The following is a 19,778-nucleotide window of genomic DNA, read 5'->3' as shown; positions in this document are numbered from 1 at the left end:
TCAAAGTTTTCTTCATGGATTCCTGGTCAGAACCCCTATTGGAACAGATTAAAACTTGGGGCATGTTGAAAAATCCAATATGGCTATGCCACTTTTTGCTATGCTATGGGGACATTTCTGGTAAAAACAGTGTCATTTTAGCAAAAAAACTGTCTTTTCTATTAAATACATATGTACAGAGGTTAACTGATGTTTTTAAAACCCTAAGTATTTTTGTAACAATTTTAAATCATTAAACAAATTATAATTTGGTCAGATATTTGTCAAATATCAGAAATCATCAAATTTCCTTCAAACATAAACCTCTTACAGGTTAAATACAGTTCAAATAAATTGGGTTTCTTAACTTAAACAGATTAAAACATATGGCATTTAGACATTTTCCCAAAAACTTAATATAAATTCAATAATATCCCCAAAATGGTGAATTTTTGGGCCTACACTTTTGGCTAAGCTAGAGGTTTTTTTTCCTATTAAAAACATTTTGACAAATGTTAATTGATAACAAGATAGTTCCATAAAGGTGATGGAATTACAAAAAATACTATTTTATCACTTGGCTAGCTATATTGTTACTATTAATATATTAATAATAGTAATACTTAGAGTAGCTGAGAGAAAATTACGTAAATCCAGAGATGGAAATGATCTTAGTAACTTCCGGTCTTTGCTATCATCTTTTTCATTTACTGTTACACTTGCAAAAAATACATTCTATCAGAGCAAGATTGAGAGCGCAACTGACAGTAGAAAACTTTTTTCAACTTTCAAGTCTCTTCTCAATCCTCCACCACTGCAATCAGCTACTTCACTGTCAGCAGATGACTTTTTCATTTTCACTGAAAGTTGCTTAACCCTCCTGTTGTGTTCGTTTTATGTTAGTTTTGTGTTCCCGGTCAAAAATGACCGCTGCATTATAACTTGTTATAAATCCATAGTAACACACATATTATTGTAGCAGGGCGAGGTTTTGGAGGACGGCACTAAGAGCCAATCACTGTAGCCAGAGTACGCCACCCTGGGCCTAGCACCCAGGGAATGAGTTAAGAGAACACATAATTGCAACTCCAGTGAAAACATGACCAAGTTTATTTAACTGAAGCCATGGAAAAGGAAAGGGGGATAGCTGCAAAAGACATGAAGACTATAGTCTGGGTTAGGGAAAGTACAAAAATATTTATTATGTTTTCTTGTTGCACTTTTGTTTATATAAAATGATCATAACTAACAGACAGGTTCCCTAGGGGAGACACGATGGAGCAGAATGAGCAATTATGTATAAACCGCACTCTAGACACCTGGAAAACCTGTATTTATCTAACTATACACTGTTAAGTTGTACATAATTAATCTCTATCGTCTACATAACTGCACAGAATACTGTACTCAACCTGCACTTGGTATTTAATGCTTCTTTTCCGCTTCTGGTTGGATGTCAACTGATTTCATTGGCTCTGTACCTGTAGTCTGCTAAATGACAATAAAGTTGAATCTAATCTAATCTAATCTAATTTGCCCGATGAAGAACCTGTTGGGTTGAAGAATTGTTCTTGAAATTGTCAATGAAATACTAATTAAATAGCAACAAAATAACACATCAGGTTGGCATTTTAATCTGAATTTCTATCCATCCATCCCATGTTATTTTTTGTCTGTGTTTATTCCAGGACTAATGTGGTGCCTTGGGGTTTCTCTGTTGCCAACAACCTGGTTTTCAAAAAGGTGCGTTCTGCCTTGGGTCTTGACAATTGCAAGGCATGTTATACAGGAGCAGCTCCCATCACCAAGGATACACTTGAGTATTTCATGAGCCTGCACATTCCCCTTTTTGAGGTTTATGGCATGAGTGAGAGCACTGGCCCACACACCATCTCCTGCCAAGAGGGCTTCTGCATCACAAGGTAAGCTAGGTCCATCTTTTCTCAAACATTCAATATACCACTCAATGTGTACTATTTTACCTCCTTTGGTTAATTCATTCACAACATGCAATTGAACTACTGTATACTGGTGCAGAGAGATATAATAAATGCTTTTATCATGCACGCACACCCACATTTCATCCCTATTTTATCCAAACTAGAGGCAAATGGCATGAAAAATGAACCACAAATGTCCCAATCTCCCAATTATATCTACCTACAATCTATGGTTATCGTTGATTATGAAATTTGGCAGACAGTTTTTCCACAGCGACTTACAGTACATGAACTCTACATTAGTTAAAATAATAGTTTTAAATGAAGATGAAAAAATCCTACATTAAGCATAATAGTAACAATATCAATAACAATATCGAATATCAACAATGACAACACATATTTTTTCATATTAACAAAAATCATAAACACAAACCATAACTCTATAAGAGAATTAATTCATTAATTAAGTACAGGATGACCAGATGACAACCGGAAAGTTTTCCACATTCTTTTATGTTTCAGACTCATCTTAAAATGGATTCAATTCATTTTTTCTTATATCATTCTATGCACAATACTCAAATTGTCTATAGGGACAATTCTCTCAACCTCGTGGCTTGGTTTTCACTCTGACATACACCATCAACTGTGAGACATTACATACACCGTGTTCCAAATTATTAGTATGCAAATTGGATTTAAGTGTCATAAGCATATTTTTTTTGTTTTTCAATTAAACTCATCATGCAACAATGCAAAAACAATGAAACTATTGTAGGCCTAATTATATTTTACATTAGTAAAGCAGTACTCTGATGTGCATGCTTTCACAAACTTTTTTGAACAATCTCTTTAACAAGCACTTTTAACAAGCACTTTAAACATTGACTGTTTTGAAGTGCATGTATAGCAATATAGTATAAAAATAATAATAATTGTGAGATCATTATAATTTGATGGGGGGTGGGAGGAGGGGGTGGGTTCATGTAGGTGGGCCCTATGACCCCAAAGTATGCCTTGACTGGGCCTCAGGTCAAAGAAGTTTGAGAAAGGCTGATGTAGACGACAAAGCAGCAAGGAGGCGTCGTGTAATCATTTAAACAAGTTTTATGACAAGGTCGATGAGGGTGGGAAAAATCGTACATTTCTGTGCAAACTTTGCCCGCACTTCAGTCACATTGTCTTTTAAGAAAATGCAGTTCATTTTTCGGTTCCAACAGCCAACAACCTCAGAACTGACCCTTCAGGCCTCTCAGGAGGCGCTGGCCTTTACCCACAGCCAAGCGGTTTTGCATACCGAGCCAAGCGGTCTACAGAGGATGCAATCTGCTCTGCCCTCCACCCAGCCCTCACCCACCTGGAAAAAAGAGACTCATATGTGAGATTGCTGTTTATAGACTTCAGTTCTGCATTCAACACCATAATACCACAACAACTCATCTGCAAACTTGACAAACTGGGACTCAGTACCTACCTCTGCAACTGGCTACTGGACTTCCTCTGTCAGAGGCCCCAAAGTAATGCGTGTTGGCAACAATACCTCAAGCAGCATCACACTGAGCACAGGGGCCCCAAGGCTGCGTGCTCAGTCCGCTGCTCTTCACCCTGCTGACGATGACTGCACTGCAACCTACAGCAACAATCACATAGTGAAATTTGCTGACGACACAACTCTGGTGGGTCTCATCACCAAGGGCGACGAGACTCAATACAGGTTGGAGGTCGACCATCTGACCACGTGGTGCAGGGACAACAACCTCCTGCTGAACGTCAGCAAGACCAAAGAGATTGTTGTTGACTTCCGGAGAGGTCACACCCAACACCTGCCACTGACCATCGACGGTGCTGTGGTGGAGAGAGCGAGCAGCACCAAATTCCTGGGGGTGCACATCAGTGAAGACCTCTCCTGGACCACCAACACTGCATCACTGGCTTAAGAGAGCTCAGCACCGCCTGTACTTCCCAAGCGGAAACTCAGGCGAGCAAGTGCTCCACCAGCCATCATGACCACATTCTACCGAGGCACCATCGAGAGCATCCTCTCCAGCTGTATCGCTGTGTGGGGCGGAAGCTGCACTGAATACAACAGGAAAGCCCTGCAGCGCATAGTGAACACAGCTGGAAGGATTATTGGTGCTTCACTCCCTCCCCTGAAGGACATTTACACCACCCACCTCACCCCAAAAGGCGACCAAAATTGTGAGTGATGCAAGTCACCCCGCCACAATCTGTTTGATCTACTGCCCTCTGGGAAGAGGTACAGAAGCCTGCGCCCCGCACTACCAGACTCACCAACAGCTTCATACACCAAGCCGTGGGATGCTGAACTCTCCCTCCTCCCTCCCCCTCCACCCTCAGCTACATAACATCCTGGACATTGGACCCAAAATGGCCGCCTGCACTACTCCACTTGCACACTTGCACACTTGTACACTTTACAACTGGTGTTGTTGTCCTGAAACACAACACTTCTGCTGCTCTTACATAACTTGCACCACTATGCCACTTTCTTCTTACTTAGGTCAAACAGAACTACCCAAGCCTTTTATTGGCCTGAATTTGCACTAGTATTTTTATTGACTGTCTATGCACAATTTCAACCACATTTTGCTGCTCTTATTTTTTCATTATTATATGTGCCCTCTTATTTACTTATTTATTTACTTTTTTTGTTTACTTGAATGTTATGTTTGTCTGTGGACCTAAATTGGTAAAATATGTCTTGTCTTCACCGTGGGATAGTGAGAAACGTAATTTCGATCTCTTTGTATGTCTGGAACATGTGAAGAAATTGACAATAAAGCTGACTTTGACTTTGACTTTGACTTTGACAGCCAGTCAGCAGAAATTTGATTGCCTTTAAAAAATCTGAAAGTGGCTGCATTACGTGATTATTTCTGAGATTCTGATACGTTTTTAACCATGACCTATACACAGTTCTGGTTTGAAAATGTATCTCTTAAAATAATCACTTTATGCAGTCAGCTTAAGATGGCTTACTAGCAACTAATTACCCTAGCAACAACCTAGAAACCACCCCTGTAATGTCAACCTAGCGACCACCATAGCAACCAGCATGATTGCCCTAGCAACCAGCATATCAACCACGTTATTTATGCGTTTTAGCTTATTGGATGTTGCGTTAATGCAGATAACTTTTGATCTCTGTGCCCGATTTTCATAAATGAGGTACCGCTGGAATCCTTGGATGACGCCGAGTTCCATGCCCCTGATCAAACCCACTCTTGCAGTTACTTGGAACCGCAATTCTAGTTGTGTTTGGTATTGCATTTATGAGTGTTGTTGTGTTTTGATATTCACCCAGTTGCGGTAAAGAGGTGCCTGGTTGCAATACCAAGCTAGATAACCCTGATAAGGATGGAAATGGGGAGATATGCTTCTATGGACGACATGTGTTCATGGGCTATTTGAATATGCCTGAAAAGACAGAAGAGGCTTTGGACAATGAGGGCTGGCTACACTCTGGGGACCTGGGTAAACATGACAAAGAAGGTTTCCTGTTCATCACAGGAAGAATTAAAGGTAGGCCATGTCAGACCATGCGTGAAAACTCACACTGTCTTCCTTGTCCAACATGGTCAGTCCGTCATCAATTCCTCAGCTTATCTTTGAGAATGCTTTTTGCCTGTCTGGATTAGTCTTGACCACCTACAACCTATACGTCATTCATAAGTAAAATTGTGATAATGGGCAAAAATGTTGTCTTTAATAAGTGTAATGGTTGAAAGACAATCCTGATAACCTAAAAGGTTAAAAATCTGACAACCATGACATTTTGCTTTACAGAGATAATAATCACTGCTGGAGGAGAGAACATTCCTCCAGTGCCAATTGAAGATTTTGTAAAGGAGGAAATTCCAATCATTAGCAATGCAATGCTAGTAGGAGACAAGAAAAAGTTCCTTTCCATGCTTCTCACACTGAAAGTAAGAGTACTTAAAGGCTTACTAGTCATATTTTCTTTCTTCAAAATATGATATTGTATTAACCCACTGCCATACACTTCCTTAGTGTGTCATGAATGATGCAGGAGAGCCTACAGATGAACTAAGCCCTTTAGTGATTGAGTTCTGTCGACAGCATGGTGTTAGTGCTACCAAAGTTTCAGAGATCGTCAAGAACAAGGAGCCTGCTATTTACAAAGCAATTCAAGAGGGAATGGAACGTGTAAACAATAAAGCCACTTCCAATGCCCAGAGGGTTCAGAAGTGGACTATTCTACTTCAAGACTTCTCTATACCAGGAGGAGAACTTGGTAGGTAAAGCATTAAAGTGTAATACCAGCGAAAATTGACCAAAGTGTGCTTTTTCTGCATTTAAAACACATCAAATAAGCTGTGGGGCTTGTAGCGTATATTGGAGCAAGTTCTGTAGTGGTTGATCAACGAAAAATACTGTCTCCACGGCTTATTTGATGTGTTTTAATGCAGAAAACCACTCTTGGATCAATTTTCGCTGGAATTACACTTTAAGATTTGACTGAAAATGTAAAAGCCCCATTATTATATTCGTGGATATAGAATGGGAATCTCATTTTAGACACCATTTACGTTTTATTACATTTTATTTTGTGTGAAGCATTAGCTGTGTTGTAACGGCATATTCTGTTATATTCTGCTCCTTACATGTTCAATCCGACACTGAATATCTTGTTTGCCCAATAATAAAAATTGTAACACTAGGTGCAACACCCAACCGTGTCCATGTAGACACTAATTGCATTAACAGCGTCTACTACACAGCTGGCACCACTGGCAATAAACAACCTGACTTAAGAGTGTTCCGTGCATGTGGTCCATTGATATAATGTCAAATATTCTATTGTTTGTGACTCATTATCTGGAACATCACATTTGTGTACCAAACCACATTCTTTGCATTTTCACTTCTTAGTGAGTAGCAATTAGTGTGTAACGTGCTAAAGAAGACAGGCAAATATAATTAATGAATTATTTCATTGAGAAATTGACAATTTTCTCAATCATCTTTCAGGTCCCACACTGAAGCTGAAGAGGTCATATGTCTCTGAGAAATATCAAGGACAAATTAATACATTTTACTCAGGAACATAATAGTCTCTAATGGGTGCACTTTCCATTAGGCCTTCAGTGGTAAATTGCTTTTCTATTAATGATCCATATGATATGTATCATGCTTTTCTACATGTTGATTTGTAAAATGTCTTGGTTATTTTGCAAGCAAATTGATCTTTAGAACATTGAGATTTACAGCTATGGTGTTATTTTCAGGATATTTATATTACAGAATATTTATATACTATTATTCAGTGTGGCATTTGCAAAAGTGGCAATTATTTATGCGGTTTTGATACTATGTGATTTCTTTTTATGTCTGGTATTTTAATTGTGTTCTATGATGATTCTGGCAGGGACAAGCTTTATATTTACACTTTAATAAGCTAACATTATTTTAACAGTTATCTCAGTTGATCACTGACACTAACTATTGTTTATTGTTTTGAAGTGTGTTGAAATCAATCAGTTGTACATCTAACTGTACATCTAACTTTTCACTTGTGATACTCTGTATGATGTAGTACACTGCAACATATTCTTAATTTCAGTGATTTTATTTAATCCCAAGCACTGCATGTTAAAATTAAAATAAACTTGATGCAAAATGTTTGAGTATGCGTCAGCCCAATTTAACCTCAAATGTTCTGGAGTGATGAGCCTTGACCTCTGACCACAGGTCTTTATGTGTTTTAATATAAGTATTATATGCCACCATGATTTAGGCTTCCTATGTGAGTTAAAGCAAGAAAAGAGACTATTCAGTCTGTTGTCTGCAGTCTGCATGTGAGAAGACAATTAGCTTAAATGTGCTCTAAGCGATGTTACACAGTTTTCTTTTGTCAAGTACTTTGCTCAGGAAAGGTAGGTTTGATATAATAGGCCTGTGATTACTCAGGATAATATGGTTTGACTTTTTAAAGGCGCATTAAGCAATGTAACACGGTTTCTAAGCTAAAACATTTTTTGTCACATACTGTACAGCAAACATCACCTCACCATCCACTAACTGCCTGTGCCCTGAATACACTGTAAACAAAAAAAAAGCGGTCTCTGACAGCCTAGGCTCCAAAAACGGCAACAAAAACAATTTGGTCCAGCCTAGACCATAAAAACATAACAAACCGTTCCAGCCAATCACTGAAGAGATGCATGTTTAAGAGAGTTTCAATTGCACGGGAGGGAGGGGGAGGAAGCGAGCTAGCTCTCTGTTTTGTTTGAACGTCAACAGAAATTACGTTACCCAGCATTGCTTAGAACACCTTTTTCAAAGTCAAAGTCTGCTTTATTGTCAATTTCTTCACATGTCAAGACATACAAAGAGATCAAAATTACGTTTCTCACTATCCATGGTGGAGACAAGACATCATTTTACCAATTAAGTCCACAGACAAACATAACATTAAAGTAAACAATAAAAAGTAAATAAGAAGGCACATACAATGAATAAATAAGAGCAGCAAAATTGGGTTGAAATTGTGCATAGACAGTCAATATAGTAGTGCAAAGTCAGGCCAATAAATGGCTGAGGTAGTTCTGTTTGACCTAAGCAAGTGGTAGTAAGCAAGTGGCATAGTGGTGCAAGTTATGTAAGAGCAGCAGAAGTGTGTTTTCAGGACAACAACAAGTTGCAAAGTGTGCAAGTGTACAAGTGGAGTAGTACAAGTGGAGTAGTGCAAGGCAGCCATTGTGGGTCCAAAAGTCCAGGATGTTATGTAGCTGAGGGTGGAGAGGGGGGAGAGAGTTCAGCATCCTAACAGCCTGGTGTATGAAGCTGTTGGTGAGTCTGGTGGTCGGGAGCGCAGGCTTCTGTACCTCTTCCCAGAGGGCAGTGGATCAAACTAAGTGTGAGCGAGGTGAGGTGAGGTGGGTGGTGTAAATGTCTTTCAGGGAGGGAAGTGAAGCACCAATAATCCTTCCAGCTGTGTTCACTATGCGCTGCAGGGCTTTTCTGCTCTTTTATGCTCTCAATGGTGCCTAGGTAGAATGTGGTCATGATGGCTGGTAAAAAGGACGGCACTTTATGATCATAAACTCCGCCAGTGATGAGCATTTTCCTCCCTTTACAATGGCCCCGTCTGCTCGATAGCATGCTAGCTGCTCCAGTTGTACAGCAGAGTCCGGAATGTTGTCATTTAACCAAGTCTCAGTGAAGACGAGCACACAGCAGTTACTCACTGTACGGTTCGTTGATCTCAGCAGTCGTATGTAGTCCATTTTGTTGTCCAGTGATCGTACATTTGCCAGGAGAATAGATGGTATGGCTGGGCGAGTTGGGCTGGCCGCTAGCCTGGCCCGGATGCCTCCGCGCTTGCCCCTCTTCTGCTTCCTTGCACACCGCTTCCGACGCTTTCTTTCCGGGGGAGGAGTAGCAGGCGAGTCCGGTGTTGTTGCAGGCCGGAGTAGTCCGAGTTCCTTTAGCGTCTCTGTTGCAAATCAGAACGCTGCACAACTTGCTTTACAGAGCAACTTGCACTTTGGAATGCGTTTTAGATCACCAAAATAGGGCCCTATGCTATTTTGGTGATCTAAAACGCATGGTCACTAGCGAATAGCTTAAACAAATTTCGCGGTTTGTCCAGTCCACATTGGGGGTGGTTTTGTTATCTAACGTTGGGTGCCTGGCGCAAGAAGACGTAGCAGAAACAGCGAAGGAATAACCAGACCTGCATAGGACTTCTTTAATCAGTGGATGAGCAACAATAAATGACGATAAAACAGAGATACTTTTGGTTGGACCAAAATCAACATGAGACACCGTTCTTAGTAACCTTGGGAACCTGGCACACCAAGTCAAATCAAAAGTTCAAGCCTAGGTATCATCTTTGATACAGAGTTAAAGTGTAAGTTCAGTGTAAAATGACCCATAGCCCTGTTGTATAAGCTCACAACATGCAGCCCATCGGAAAAAGAATGAGACATTTGGGACAACATAGGCCAAGTTATGGACAGGCAGCTTAAAGCAGACCCAAGGCTGATGTGTTAGCTGAACTGCACTCGCTTAGCCTGACGAGCCAGACCCACATCAAAATGTAGGGTCTGGGAACTCACCATTTGCAGTGCTCAATCTGAGGGGCGGGATAAATAATTGTCTTTCAAATTTTCCTCTACCTGCTATAGGATAGCGCTACAACTCATGAGTCCCATGCGTTTTAGTTTAGATCGAAAATTTTTCCAGCTTGCAAGCCAACTTGCTAGACTACCCTGGCTGCAAATTCCATTTGCTGCCGCTAGGATGGGTCTAGATTTCTAGGCTAGCACTCGCTCCCTATTTCCTATAGAATATTTTTAATATTATTTATTTATTTATCTTTTACAGCTTTTAATATCCTATCAACCAAAGGACCTTTAGATCTTCCAATGCTAATCTTTTAATTATGCCTAAAATGTAAACCCAATTTCCTTGCAGTAATATGCCACATTCTGACCAACTTAAAAGTGTTAGATCCAACATTTCTCTTTTACAATCCCTTCTTGACATGTCTAAAGTCTAAAGTTGTTTGTGCCAATTTTATGTCGCCCTGTAGACAACTTAAAAGCATTAGATCTGTCTTTTCTGTTTCATCATTCCCTTAGATCAGTGGTCCCCAAACTTTTTCTTCCGAGGGCCAGCTCACTATGCGAGGGCCAGAGACTTAGAGTATATCAGTAACCTTAAATAGCTTAGTGCTGTGAACAACAACAGTCTACCTTAGTTAAATATTCCATTACATTTAATCAGGCTACTGCAATTTAATACCATTGTTAGCTGTGTTTATATTGCCATCATGCCATGTAAAATGTAGCTCAAATGAAATAATACTAATAAAAAAGACTTCAGCATTCCCAAAAGTATTAGCAGGGAGTCCCAAAAGTGTATTTTATCTAAAATGTGTGAACTCTGAACTCTGTGTCTTTGCATACACAGCTCAAGTTGTGAACAAGCAATATCCTACAAATAATTTAATAATCAAACTATGAGAGTTTTATGAAGTGCTGGCAAAAACATCTGAAATTCTACCACCATTCTAACTTTCACTTACCTGATGAGAACTTTGTGAAGTGTGAATTTGGATGAACATTCAAACGAGTGAATAAAAAATAGAAATAATTATCCCAGGAAGTCCCAGAAAACTTTTAGAATACTTTGAGCACTGATGCAGCTCAGCATAGGCCTCTTTACATTGTTTGCAGGTAAGCCTATTTCATTCCGTTTTCAATGGTAAACGCGAAACAGCGGCAAAACGACCACCAGTGGACAAAAACAGTATTACACGTGTACTGTTAGGACTCGCCATAGAGAATGAATGAGGGAAATTACGGAGGTTATAGTTTGGCGATGTCATACTCTTGTGCGGGCCAGATGCTATATACCACATATATGTTTTGGGGGGCACCCAAAATGAGGTGGCGGGCTGTAGTTTGGGGACCACTGCCTTAGATTCTAAGACTTAGAACATTAAAAAGTAAAAAAAAGTAAAGTAACTTCAGGAGCTTGAATTGTCAGGTGCGACAAATGCTACAAGATTACAATTTGAAAATGATACAGATAAGATACTGAGGGAGAACATTAGGACATGGACCCCATATGACCATGCATGACCTTTGACCCCATGACCTTGAGTACCTAATAGCTGATTCAAACAACAGGATATTATTAAAACCACTTAATGGATATGACATGAGGATTTATGCAAGGGATAACATTCGCCGAGGTGCCCTGATATGCAGAAATAATGGAGGAGACGGACGCAAAGACCTCCCAGATGCAAAAAAGGGTGGAGTGGTGTATTTTAGGACACCTTACAGGATGCTATTCTGTTTGTCTCCCATGTTGCCAGTCATGTATATAGCACAAAAAGGGAAGTTCAGTTCAGTTTAAAAAGAGACTTTCCTGTTCAATTTGTCATATTACTTTAATTTGGTTACTGAAATGATGGTGGGTAGTTTGCTTTGTTACAGTTGATTCCACTGTTGATAGATAGATAGATAGATATATAGATAGATACTTTATTGATCCCTAAGGGGAAATTCAAGAATGTTGTGAAGCATGCTTGTTGTCAGTTCAATCATCGTTTACATTGATATAGGACTGTGATTACATTTATTTTTTACCAGATCTACTTCATAGGAGCCCCAATGTACAGAATTAATAGCCCTCTGCCAGCCAGTCAGAAAATAGTATTTCTTGTCTCTTCGGAATACGTTTTCAATAATATGCCTTGTAGTTTCTTTTTTGATATGCCATGATTGTGTGGGTATATTTGTATTTTCACATGACAAATTACTTGTATTTTAATGAAATAGGCCTATTTGTGCCCACCTCTGACCATAGTAGGCTAGACTACTCCAGCACAGCTGGTGGCGGCAGTATCAAATTAGTTTACAGTCACAAGTGTTCAATTGTAAACATCAGCAGAAAAAGACACTGACACATTAGCCTACTTTGGAATAGGCTAACCTATAGTTTAACCAACTACTCCGAGTGTAGCCTTACCAGTGTAAGACATGGCTATGGTAGAAGTATGGGTTATTATGGCTGCGTTGTGTGTTGCAGAGGCGAGTCCACCTATGCTTACTGTTAATTTGGATGTGCCGCCAGAGGAACGATGGGCACCACTTGTGGAATTGTTCGACGAACATTTCTTACGCCAAGTTGCGGCAGAAGTAATCGAGTAAGTGATGCATGGACAGTTTTTATTGGTCAAGTGGTTTTTCGGTTAACTGGCAGTTTTTTTCACAAAGTAGGGTATAGCCTACAGCATGGTTAGCTTAAACTGGCCAAATTCATGATAAATGTTGTAGCCTATTCGTTTTGGTGAAAATCACGGTAGGCCTATAGCCTAGTATTGTGCAACATGCAGTCCCTCCAGGAATTAGCAACGCAAATTCTGGGCGACCTTTTAATTTTGTCCAAACACTGCAACATTCCAGCAAATTTTGACAATTTAATCATCGTAGTTTCCCCGTGAAATTTAACTCAACACGTCCCTCGCACAGAATATTGAGCCAGATGCCACAATCACTTCTGCAGACACCAGAGACCGCCGTAACTTGTTAGTTCCTCCAGTTTTGATGTCAATAGGCGTTATGGTCTAAGTGGTTCTTAAACTGGGGGTCGCCAAAAATATTGTCACGAAATGATTTGGTCTGGATTAAAGACATTTTTATAAGGTTAAGGTTTTTAATCAAAGGCTGCCATGACATTGGTGATGACTACCTATGAGAATATTTGCTGCCTCTACTTCTAATGCCCATCTCGCAACATTTCGAAACCAAATTCTACCATTAGAAGGAAGGGGGTCGCGAGACTTGGCCCATGGTTTTTTTTTTTGGGGGGTCGCCAGACAAAAAGTTTAAGAACCACTGATCTATGCAACCCATTGGCAAACATTTACATCTGGAGATGTCCTTGTTATCTCATGCCATGTTTGCTTAGTGTATATTTACCAAAAATCATAGAAAGCAACTAGAAATGCAATTCCAAGTAATTACCAGTGCATGAAAATGCTACCCACACAGCAAAGGTGTCTGTGGCGGACCCGCCCTCAAGCCGCCAGATCCGCCGGACAGTCAACCTCCGATTTGGCTATGGGCACAGAACACAATCAGACTCCGCCAGCGCGCCCTCAAACCGTGGGTCCGCGGCGGACCCCGTGCGAATGCGCATATCGAACGTGCCCTCTCAAGTCTGCTAACGGCTCTTTCCTCAGTTTTCTCGCTAATGGAGTGGAATACGGCGGCGTCTGAAGGCTCACTGTAAGTATGCTCCTATATGCTTTATTTTTTAAGTTACCTAGGCTATCCAGTGAAAATGTACTTCCATAACACAAGTTACTTACTTATCTAGCTTTGCTTGCTGATATAATCTAATTAGAAATTTGTTATAACGTAACGTTAATGGCCAGCTTGATGGCTGTAGCTTTTAGTGCTAGCTCATATTAGCTGCCAAGTTACACACCAGCTAGTTTCTAGGTTGCGCACGTTAATTTAGCTCACCTTTCACAGGGCTAAATCCTGTCTAACTTGAGCTTTGTTAACGTTTCATAACTTAACTCAAAATTGCGTTTAAAATGAGCTAAGTTAACTTCATGTGTTTGCCTGCAAACAACAAAAGTTGGCTTGCGTGAGCTAGCGTTAGCTTGTTGGCTAACGATAATGTTAATAGGAAAACTCGTTTTTTCTTATTGATCATGGACTCGGGCGCTGTCCTTAAGAAAACCTAGGCTACTTTGGATAAACATCATTTCGTTCTGGTAGGGGGCTGATTTCACATTGGTTAACGTTACCTGTCTTGGATAACTTGAATGTTAGCAGCTGATAAGCTAATTAACGTTATAATGATATTCCCTGTCATAGCCCGATGTGAGTCGTGCATGCTCAGATGTGTTTGTTGGTTCCAAAAATGGACGTTTTGAACTTTGTTGACAATATTTATACTTAAAACAAACTGCTTTGGGATTAGTGCCCTTATATTTTGTAAAAGTTAGCGAGAAGTCGGCTAACTGGCCTACTATGGGCTCTGCTATGTGGCTGCACAAAATAAGCAGGGAAGGATTTTCGATCAGCCGATATAAAAAGTCAGTTTTTGCAGACGTTTCCTGGTTCCAAAACCGGGCTTTTGCTAACTTTTATCTAATATAAGGCCACAGATCCCGAAGCTATTTGTTTTATGTGGACATACCGCCGTCAACGAGTTCATTGAGTGATGAGGAATGTTTCTTGGAGTAAGATTTAACGAGAAAGGGCAGTATTTGACTTGATGTAAATGCACATTCCTTAATGTGTTTTTGCCTCTTATAACTGCTTTTTCACATCTTTACATGCTTCATTGTGGAGCGGAGGTCTTTCTACCGGTCAAGTATCATTGCCTTGTCACAGGTCAGACCATTTTCAACGGAACTATGAGCTAAAATGATAAGCATCCCACTCTCTGGATCCCGATATAAAGCTCGTTTTTTAATGGAGTGTAAGATTGGTAATGTTACATATTTGGCAGTTTCTTTCTGATGATAAAAGTAATGTATGTTTATGTTCTACATCTGTGTTACAGGTCATTCACCAGTGGCTCCAGTCTGGTTTGGGGGTCTACCCTTTCTCATCCTGGCCTGCCAGCCAAGTAAAGTAAGCTATACAGTTTTGCATTTGATTTATTTCACTTTTGGTCCACACTTAAAAAAAAAAAATAATAATAATAATAATAAAATGACCACATACTTTTGTAACTGCCTTTATCAGTTCAGGATGAATTGAATGTACAGTAAATCTCAACATACAAAAATATGCTTGTCTTCTGTAATAAAATCCACCTACTTCAAAAGCTCTCTAATGAAATGCACATATTTTTGTTTTAGAAGAGAAATAACTACAGACCTCTGCAACTGCTGATACCGGTTCAGGATGAATTGCAGGTAAATCTCATCATATAAAATGCTTTTGTCAGCTTTGATAAATACCTAATTTCTAATACCCCCAAATGCTGGACTGTGTAACTAACAAGTAGTTGTGTCTGGGAACTGCTTTTCTGATGCCTTTTTTGTATTTTAAGGGAACAGGTCTTTGCCAAAATGTGGTCAATTCCATAACTCCTCATCACACTTACAGGAAGGCTACACTGCGCACGTAACTGAAGCATTCAGTTTGCAGAGCATCTGTTGCAACAATTGGCTTCCACTGTAGTCAATGGAACTGGTTACACCAGACGTGATGGCGTACAGTATGTTTAAAAACATTGGATTAGTCTTCTTAAACTATTTTTACGCTTCTGCTAACCGAAAGTGCTTCACGGCGGACTCGGTGTAGCCCAGGCCTTACAGGTGGTAGATTTTGTCACAGTTAGACAGAGCAGATAGCAGCCTGCTGGCGGCGGTGGCTTTATATTCATGTAGCAGACATTCCGTTTAAAAGTAGGTAGTTATGTATAACAACTCATTTTGTTATGCTTCTATGATTACAGATGCTGTGAGCGAGTCAGTGGTTCAACCAGCCAACAAACAGGAAAAGCTCAAGTCGGAGTCTTAACTGTCAGCAACTCTACCCAAAAAAAAATCAGGCTACTGTTATTGCCCACTAAGAAAAAAAACAGTGGTCTGGTATGAAGGTTATCTGTGTTTTGGAACATGTTCTTAATATTCATTAAATAATAAAAAAAAGTTTGACACTTTATGGTTGCATTTCATTTTACCTCTAATACCTGTTCAATGTATTTAGTGTCTACGATGACCTCTTTCATTGAGCATTGAGGTGCGGTGAGGAGCATTGAGACAAGTTTCCACAATTGGACAGTTAGCAATTGCATAAAGGATTTACAGTTTGTAACTTTTCATACTTGCTGTTTCACAATGAAGGCATTTGGCTGTAAAATCACAATGTGCTTCACATGATAGATTTTGACTTCATGTTTTAAACTGAATGCATTAAGTCATTTGTATTATATTTGTCATATTGGTTGGTACAATACTTTACATTAAAACCTATTTTTTGTAGTGCAGTCTAGGTGTTGGCCAGATAGGTTAAACTATATATTTCTGTAGTAGGCCTAGTAGCTAGTTTTTGGCCATGAAATGAACTGCTTCATGAACGGATCCTAAACGTATCCGGGACGGATGATTAACGGGTCCGAAATGATTCCGCGGCAGATGCCTCTCATATGACCGGGTCCAAAACGGACCCGGAGCGGATCTGTGGCTCATTCGCGGATCCAAAGCTTAAACCGGGCGGATGTATCCATTTATGTAACGGATACGCAATGGGACCGGGCCAGGGTGTCTGATCGATCCGCGAGCCGGCATCGCGGCGGATACGCCGCGGTGTGCAAGTGGACACAGTTTCGGATCCGATTTCTGGATCCGTTCCGGAGTTCACCGTACCTCCGCGGCGGATGCGTTTCGTAGTCCGTTTGCTGTCTGGGTAAAGTTGTGATGTAAAATATCATGTATCATAGTTAAAATAGATAATACAGAGATGGTTACTACAGTGATGCTAGGATAGACATGGTGGCTGTATAGCTTAATAAAAGTTGATAGTTTAAAAGTAGACTGTTTAAAAGCTGAATGTAGATAGTTTAAAAGTTGTTGATAGCCAGTAGATAGTTTAAAAGTTGTTGATAGACAGCTAGTTTAATAGATAGTTTAAAAGTAGACCGTTTAAAAGTTGAAGGTAAATAGTTTAAAAGTTGTTGACAGACTGGAAGTTTAATGAATGTGTATAGGTAGATATTTGACGATAATTTGACGAAAGTTGGAATGGCTCTATAGTTTGCTAGCAGTTATGCTAAGATTTTAACTATGCTAACCATGCTACTTAGCTAATGTTTTCTAGCAGTTTAATGAATGTTGAAATTCAAATAGTTTAATGGCTGTGTATAAGTAGATATTTGACGATAACTGAGAGTTGGAATGGCTCTAATGTTTGCTAGCAGTTATGCTAAGATTTTTAACTATGCTAACCATGGTACTTAGCTAATGTTTTATAGCAATGCTAACTATGCTAACCATGCTACTTAGGTAAAATTTTCTAGCAGTTTTGCTAAACATGCTAACTATGTTAACCATGTGACTTAGCTAATCTAGCTTATCATTTTTAGTAGTTATGTTAACTATGCTAATTAACATGCTAACTATACTAACCATGTGACTTAGCTAACCTAGCTAATCATTTTAGTAGTTATGCTAATTAACATGCTAACTATGCTAACCATGTTACTTAGCTAATCATTTTTAGCAGTTTTGTTAAAAATGCTAACTAGCATGTTAACAATGTTAACATGCTAACTATGCTAACCATGTTACTTAGCTAACTTAGCTAATCATTTTTAGCAGTTTTGCTAAAAATGCTAATAATGTTAGCAATGCTAACATGCTAGCTACAGTGGGTAGGAGTCATAGTTGATGACAAGTAACAGTTACAATGGCTGAACAGTTAAAAAGTTCAGTAGTTTAAAGGGTTAAATTGTTTAACAGTGAAATGTTGTAGTGAGGTGGCCTGAACACCTGCCATAGGATTCTAATTGCTTAACGGCCATATTATGATGTCACAATCGGCAATGTTAAGTCTATGGGGATTTTTAAAAAGTTTTTCTTTAATAGTTTAAAAAGTATAAAAGTTTCAAAGTTGAAAAGACATAGCAGCTTCATGGTCCCGCTTGAATACCTAACGCTACAAAGTTTGAATGAAGTTTCTAAGTTAAACTGTTCAAGAGAAATAGCGTACGGAAAAAGTGGTAAGATAATAATAAGTTGTTGCCTAGGAAGAACAGTACAGTGCATTTTCATGCACTGTAATAACATTGCAAGACACTTACTGTAGGCCTATCTCTTATGATCCAAGAAATATTTCATTCGAGTTTTTTTATATATATATATTTTATTTAACTAATAGACATAGAAAACATCCCGAATTGCACCTACATATTCTAATGCACTTTGAAAAAAGTTATTTAGGCTACTCTCATAGCTGAAAACAGTGAGATGCAAGTCTTCTGATCCACTCAGATGTAATTAGACCGCTCTCACATACTTAAAGTGACAAGCACTCAATTAGACCTACACACCACCAATACAAAGTAATGATATTAAAGAGAAGTGTGGCCTAGGGCTGCACAATTATCGTAATCTCATACGAACCAACGCAATTACCTAATCGTAAAAGCTACAAATAATCGTGTCACATTTCTGACTTTTATTTATTGTATCCTTCTTGACTATGCCACCTGTGGTTGGTGTGTGTGCGTAGTGTGTGAGTGGCACAGAAATTCTGATTGGTGAGCTTCATGGTCAGGGGTAGCACAAATTAAAGAGACATTTGGATTATTGAACTGAATCAATTAATTGACATTTAAAAACTCATATTGCCAATCACAATCTGTAAGGGTCATTCCACGTCAATTCAAGCAGGGCCCACACAGGTCTCAAAAATTTCTGAAAAAATTACCAGGTGTACCTATGTTACCCAGGAGACACACTCTAAAATTACTCTTATGTAAGATCAATACTTTCCAAGATACAGCCAGTTTTACAGGGGAGGGGGTGTCCATTTGATTTGTTGGCCTCTTTTTTTGTCAAAGTTCACAAGCCCACAGCGCAAGAACTAAACCATGTAGGAGGCTCAATTTTTGCATGCTGGAACATAAATAGGAATAGTATGTAGCAAAATCGTCACGTTTGGTCTGGATAATCCTGCATGGCCATAGCTGTCCCTCAAAGTTGATACAAATTTTATTGGAGTTTTTGGCTGGGCTCTGTTTAAGCCTTCAGAAGACATATATGTACTCAACATAGGCTCTTGATTTATTTTCCTTACTGAGATAAGTAGAAACACTCTCACAAAAAACAATGAACAGAAAATAAATTCCTTCAGGGTCTGAACAGCAGATCAAAAAATAATTTTGGTTCTCATTTTCAGAGCACCTAAACACCTTGTGGGAATATACAAAGATATTTTTAAATATTTTTTCTTTATTCTCAATGATCTTCTCTTTTTAAAAACACCAATTTGACTTGTCTTATGCAAATCTTTCTTTTTCACTTTCCACCCTGAACATGGGCAAAATGCACCATTGACATCAATATGTTCTCTATACAACCACAGGTGGCAGTGTGGTGACTCTATATAAAACATATTGATGTCAATGGGGCATTTTGCCCATGATCAGGGTGGAAAATAAAAAAGAAAGATTTGAATAAGACAAGTCAAATTGGTGTTTTCAAAAAGAAGGGATCATTGAGAATAAGGAAAAACATATTTAAAAAATCTTTCTATATTCCCACAAGGTGTTTGGGTGCTCTGAAAATGATAACCAAAATGATTTTTCAGACTTGTGAGG

At 39.2% G+C, this 19,778-nt stretch overlaps 2 protein-coding genes and 1 long non-coding RNA gene across 5 annotated transcripts in view; all 3 read left to right on the top strand.

The window, feature by feature from the left end:
* The window catches only part of LOC125294427 (long-chain-fatty-acid--CoA ligase ACSBG2-like), a 71,027-nt gene extending 63,439 nt beyond the window's left edge, over positions 1-7,588 (top strand). Inside the window, exons 8-12 of the mRNA XM_048243155.1 lie at positions 1,668-1,901; positions 5,248-5,465; positions 5,730-5,869; positions 5,955-6,198; positions 6,936-7,588. Of these exons, the coding sequence (XP_048099112.1) occupies positions 1,668-1,901; positions 5,248-5,465; positions 5,730-5,869; positions 5,955-6,198; positions 6,936-7,015 (916 nt within the window). The 3' untranslated portion in view covers positions 7,016-7,588. The remainder of the gene's footprint in view (positions 1-1,667; positions 1,902-5,247; positions 5,466-5,729; positions 5,870-5,954; positions 6,199-6,935) is intronic.
* A 1,549-nt stretch (positions 7,589-9,137) lies between these two features.
* LOC125294424 (N-acylethanolamine-hydrolyzing acid amidase-like) overlaps positions 9,138-19,778 on the top strand; it is an 18,709-nt gene continuing 8,068 nt past the window's right edge. Inside the window, exons 1-2 of one of the 3 annotated variants that reach the window (XM_048243154.1) lie at positions 9,138-9,155; positions 12,513-12,630. In XM_048243154.1, coding sequence (XP_048099111.1) covers positions 12,527-12,630 — 104 coding nt within the window. In that variant the 5' untranslated portion in view covers positions 9,138-9,155; positions 12,513-12,526. Of the gene's footprint in view, positions 9,156-9,340; positions 9,820-11,342; positions 12,631-19,778 lie in introns of those variants that run through there. The other 2 variants (XM_048243153.1, XM_048243152.1) reach the window with 2 other exon arrangements.
* On the top strand, positions 13,721-16,053 carry LOC125294426. Its single transcript, XR_007193524.1, has 4 exons — positions 13,721-14,836; positions 15,009-15,079; positions 15,310-15,366; positions 15,912-16,053. It is a non-coding gene; the product is annotated as an uncharacterized LOC125294426 (long non-coding RNA).

Source organism: Alosa alosa, chromosome 5 (genome assembly GCF_017589495.1).
Source record: "Alosa alosa isolate M-15738 ecotype Scorff River chromosome 5, AALO_Geno_1.1, whole genome shotgun sequence".
Taxonomy (NCBI): Eukaryota; Metazoa; Chordata; class Actinopteri; order Clupeiformes; family Clupeidae; genus Alosa; species Alosa alosa.
The sequence above is the reverse complement of the archived record's forward strand: the minus strand, read 5'-3'. Positions and strand labels throughout refer to the sequence as shown.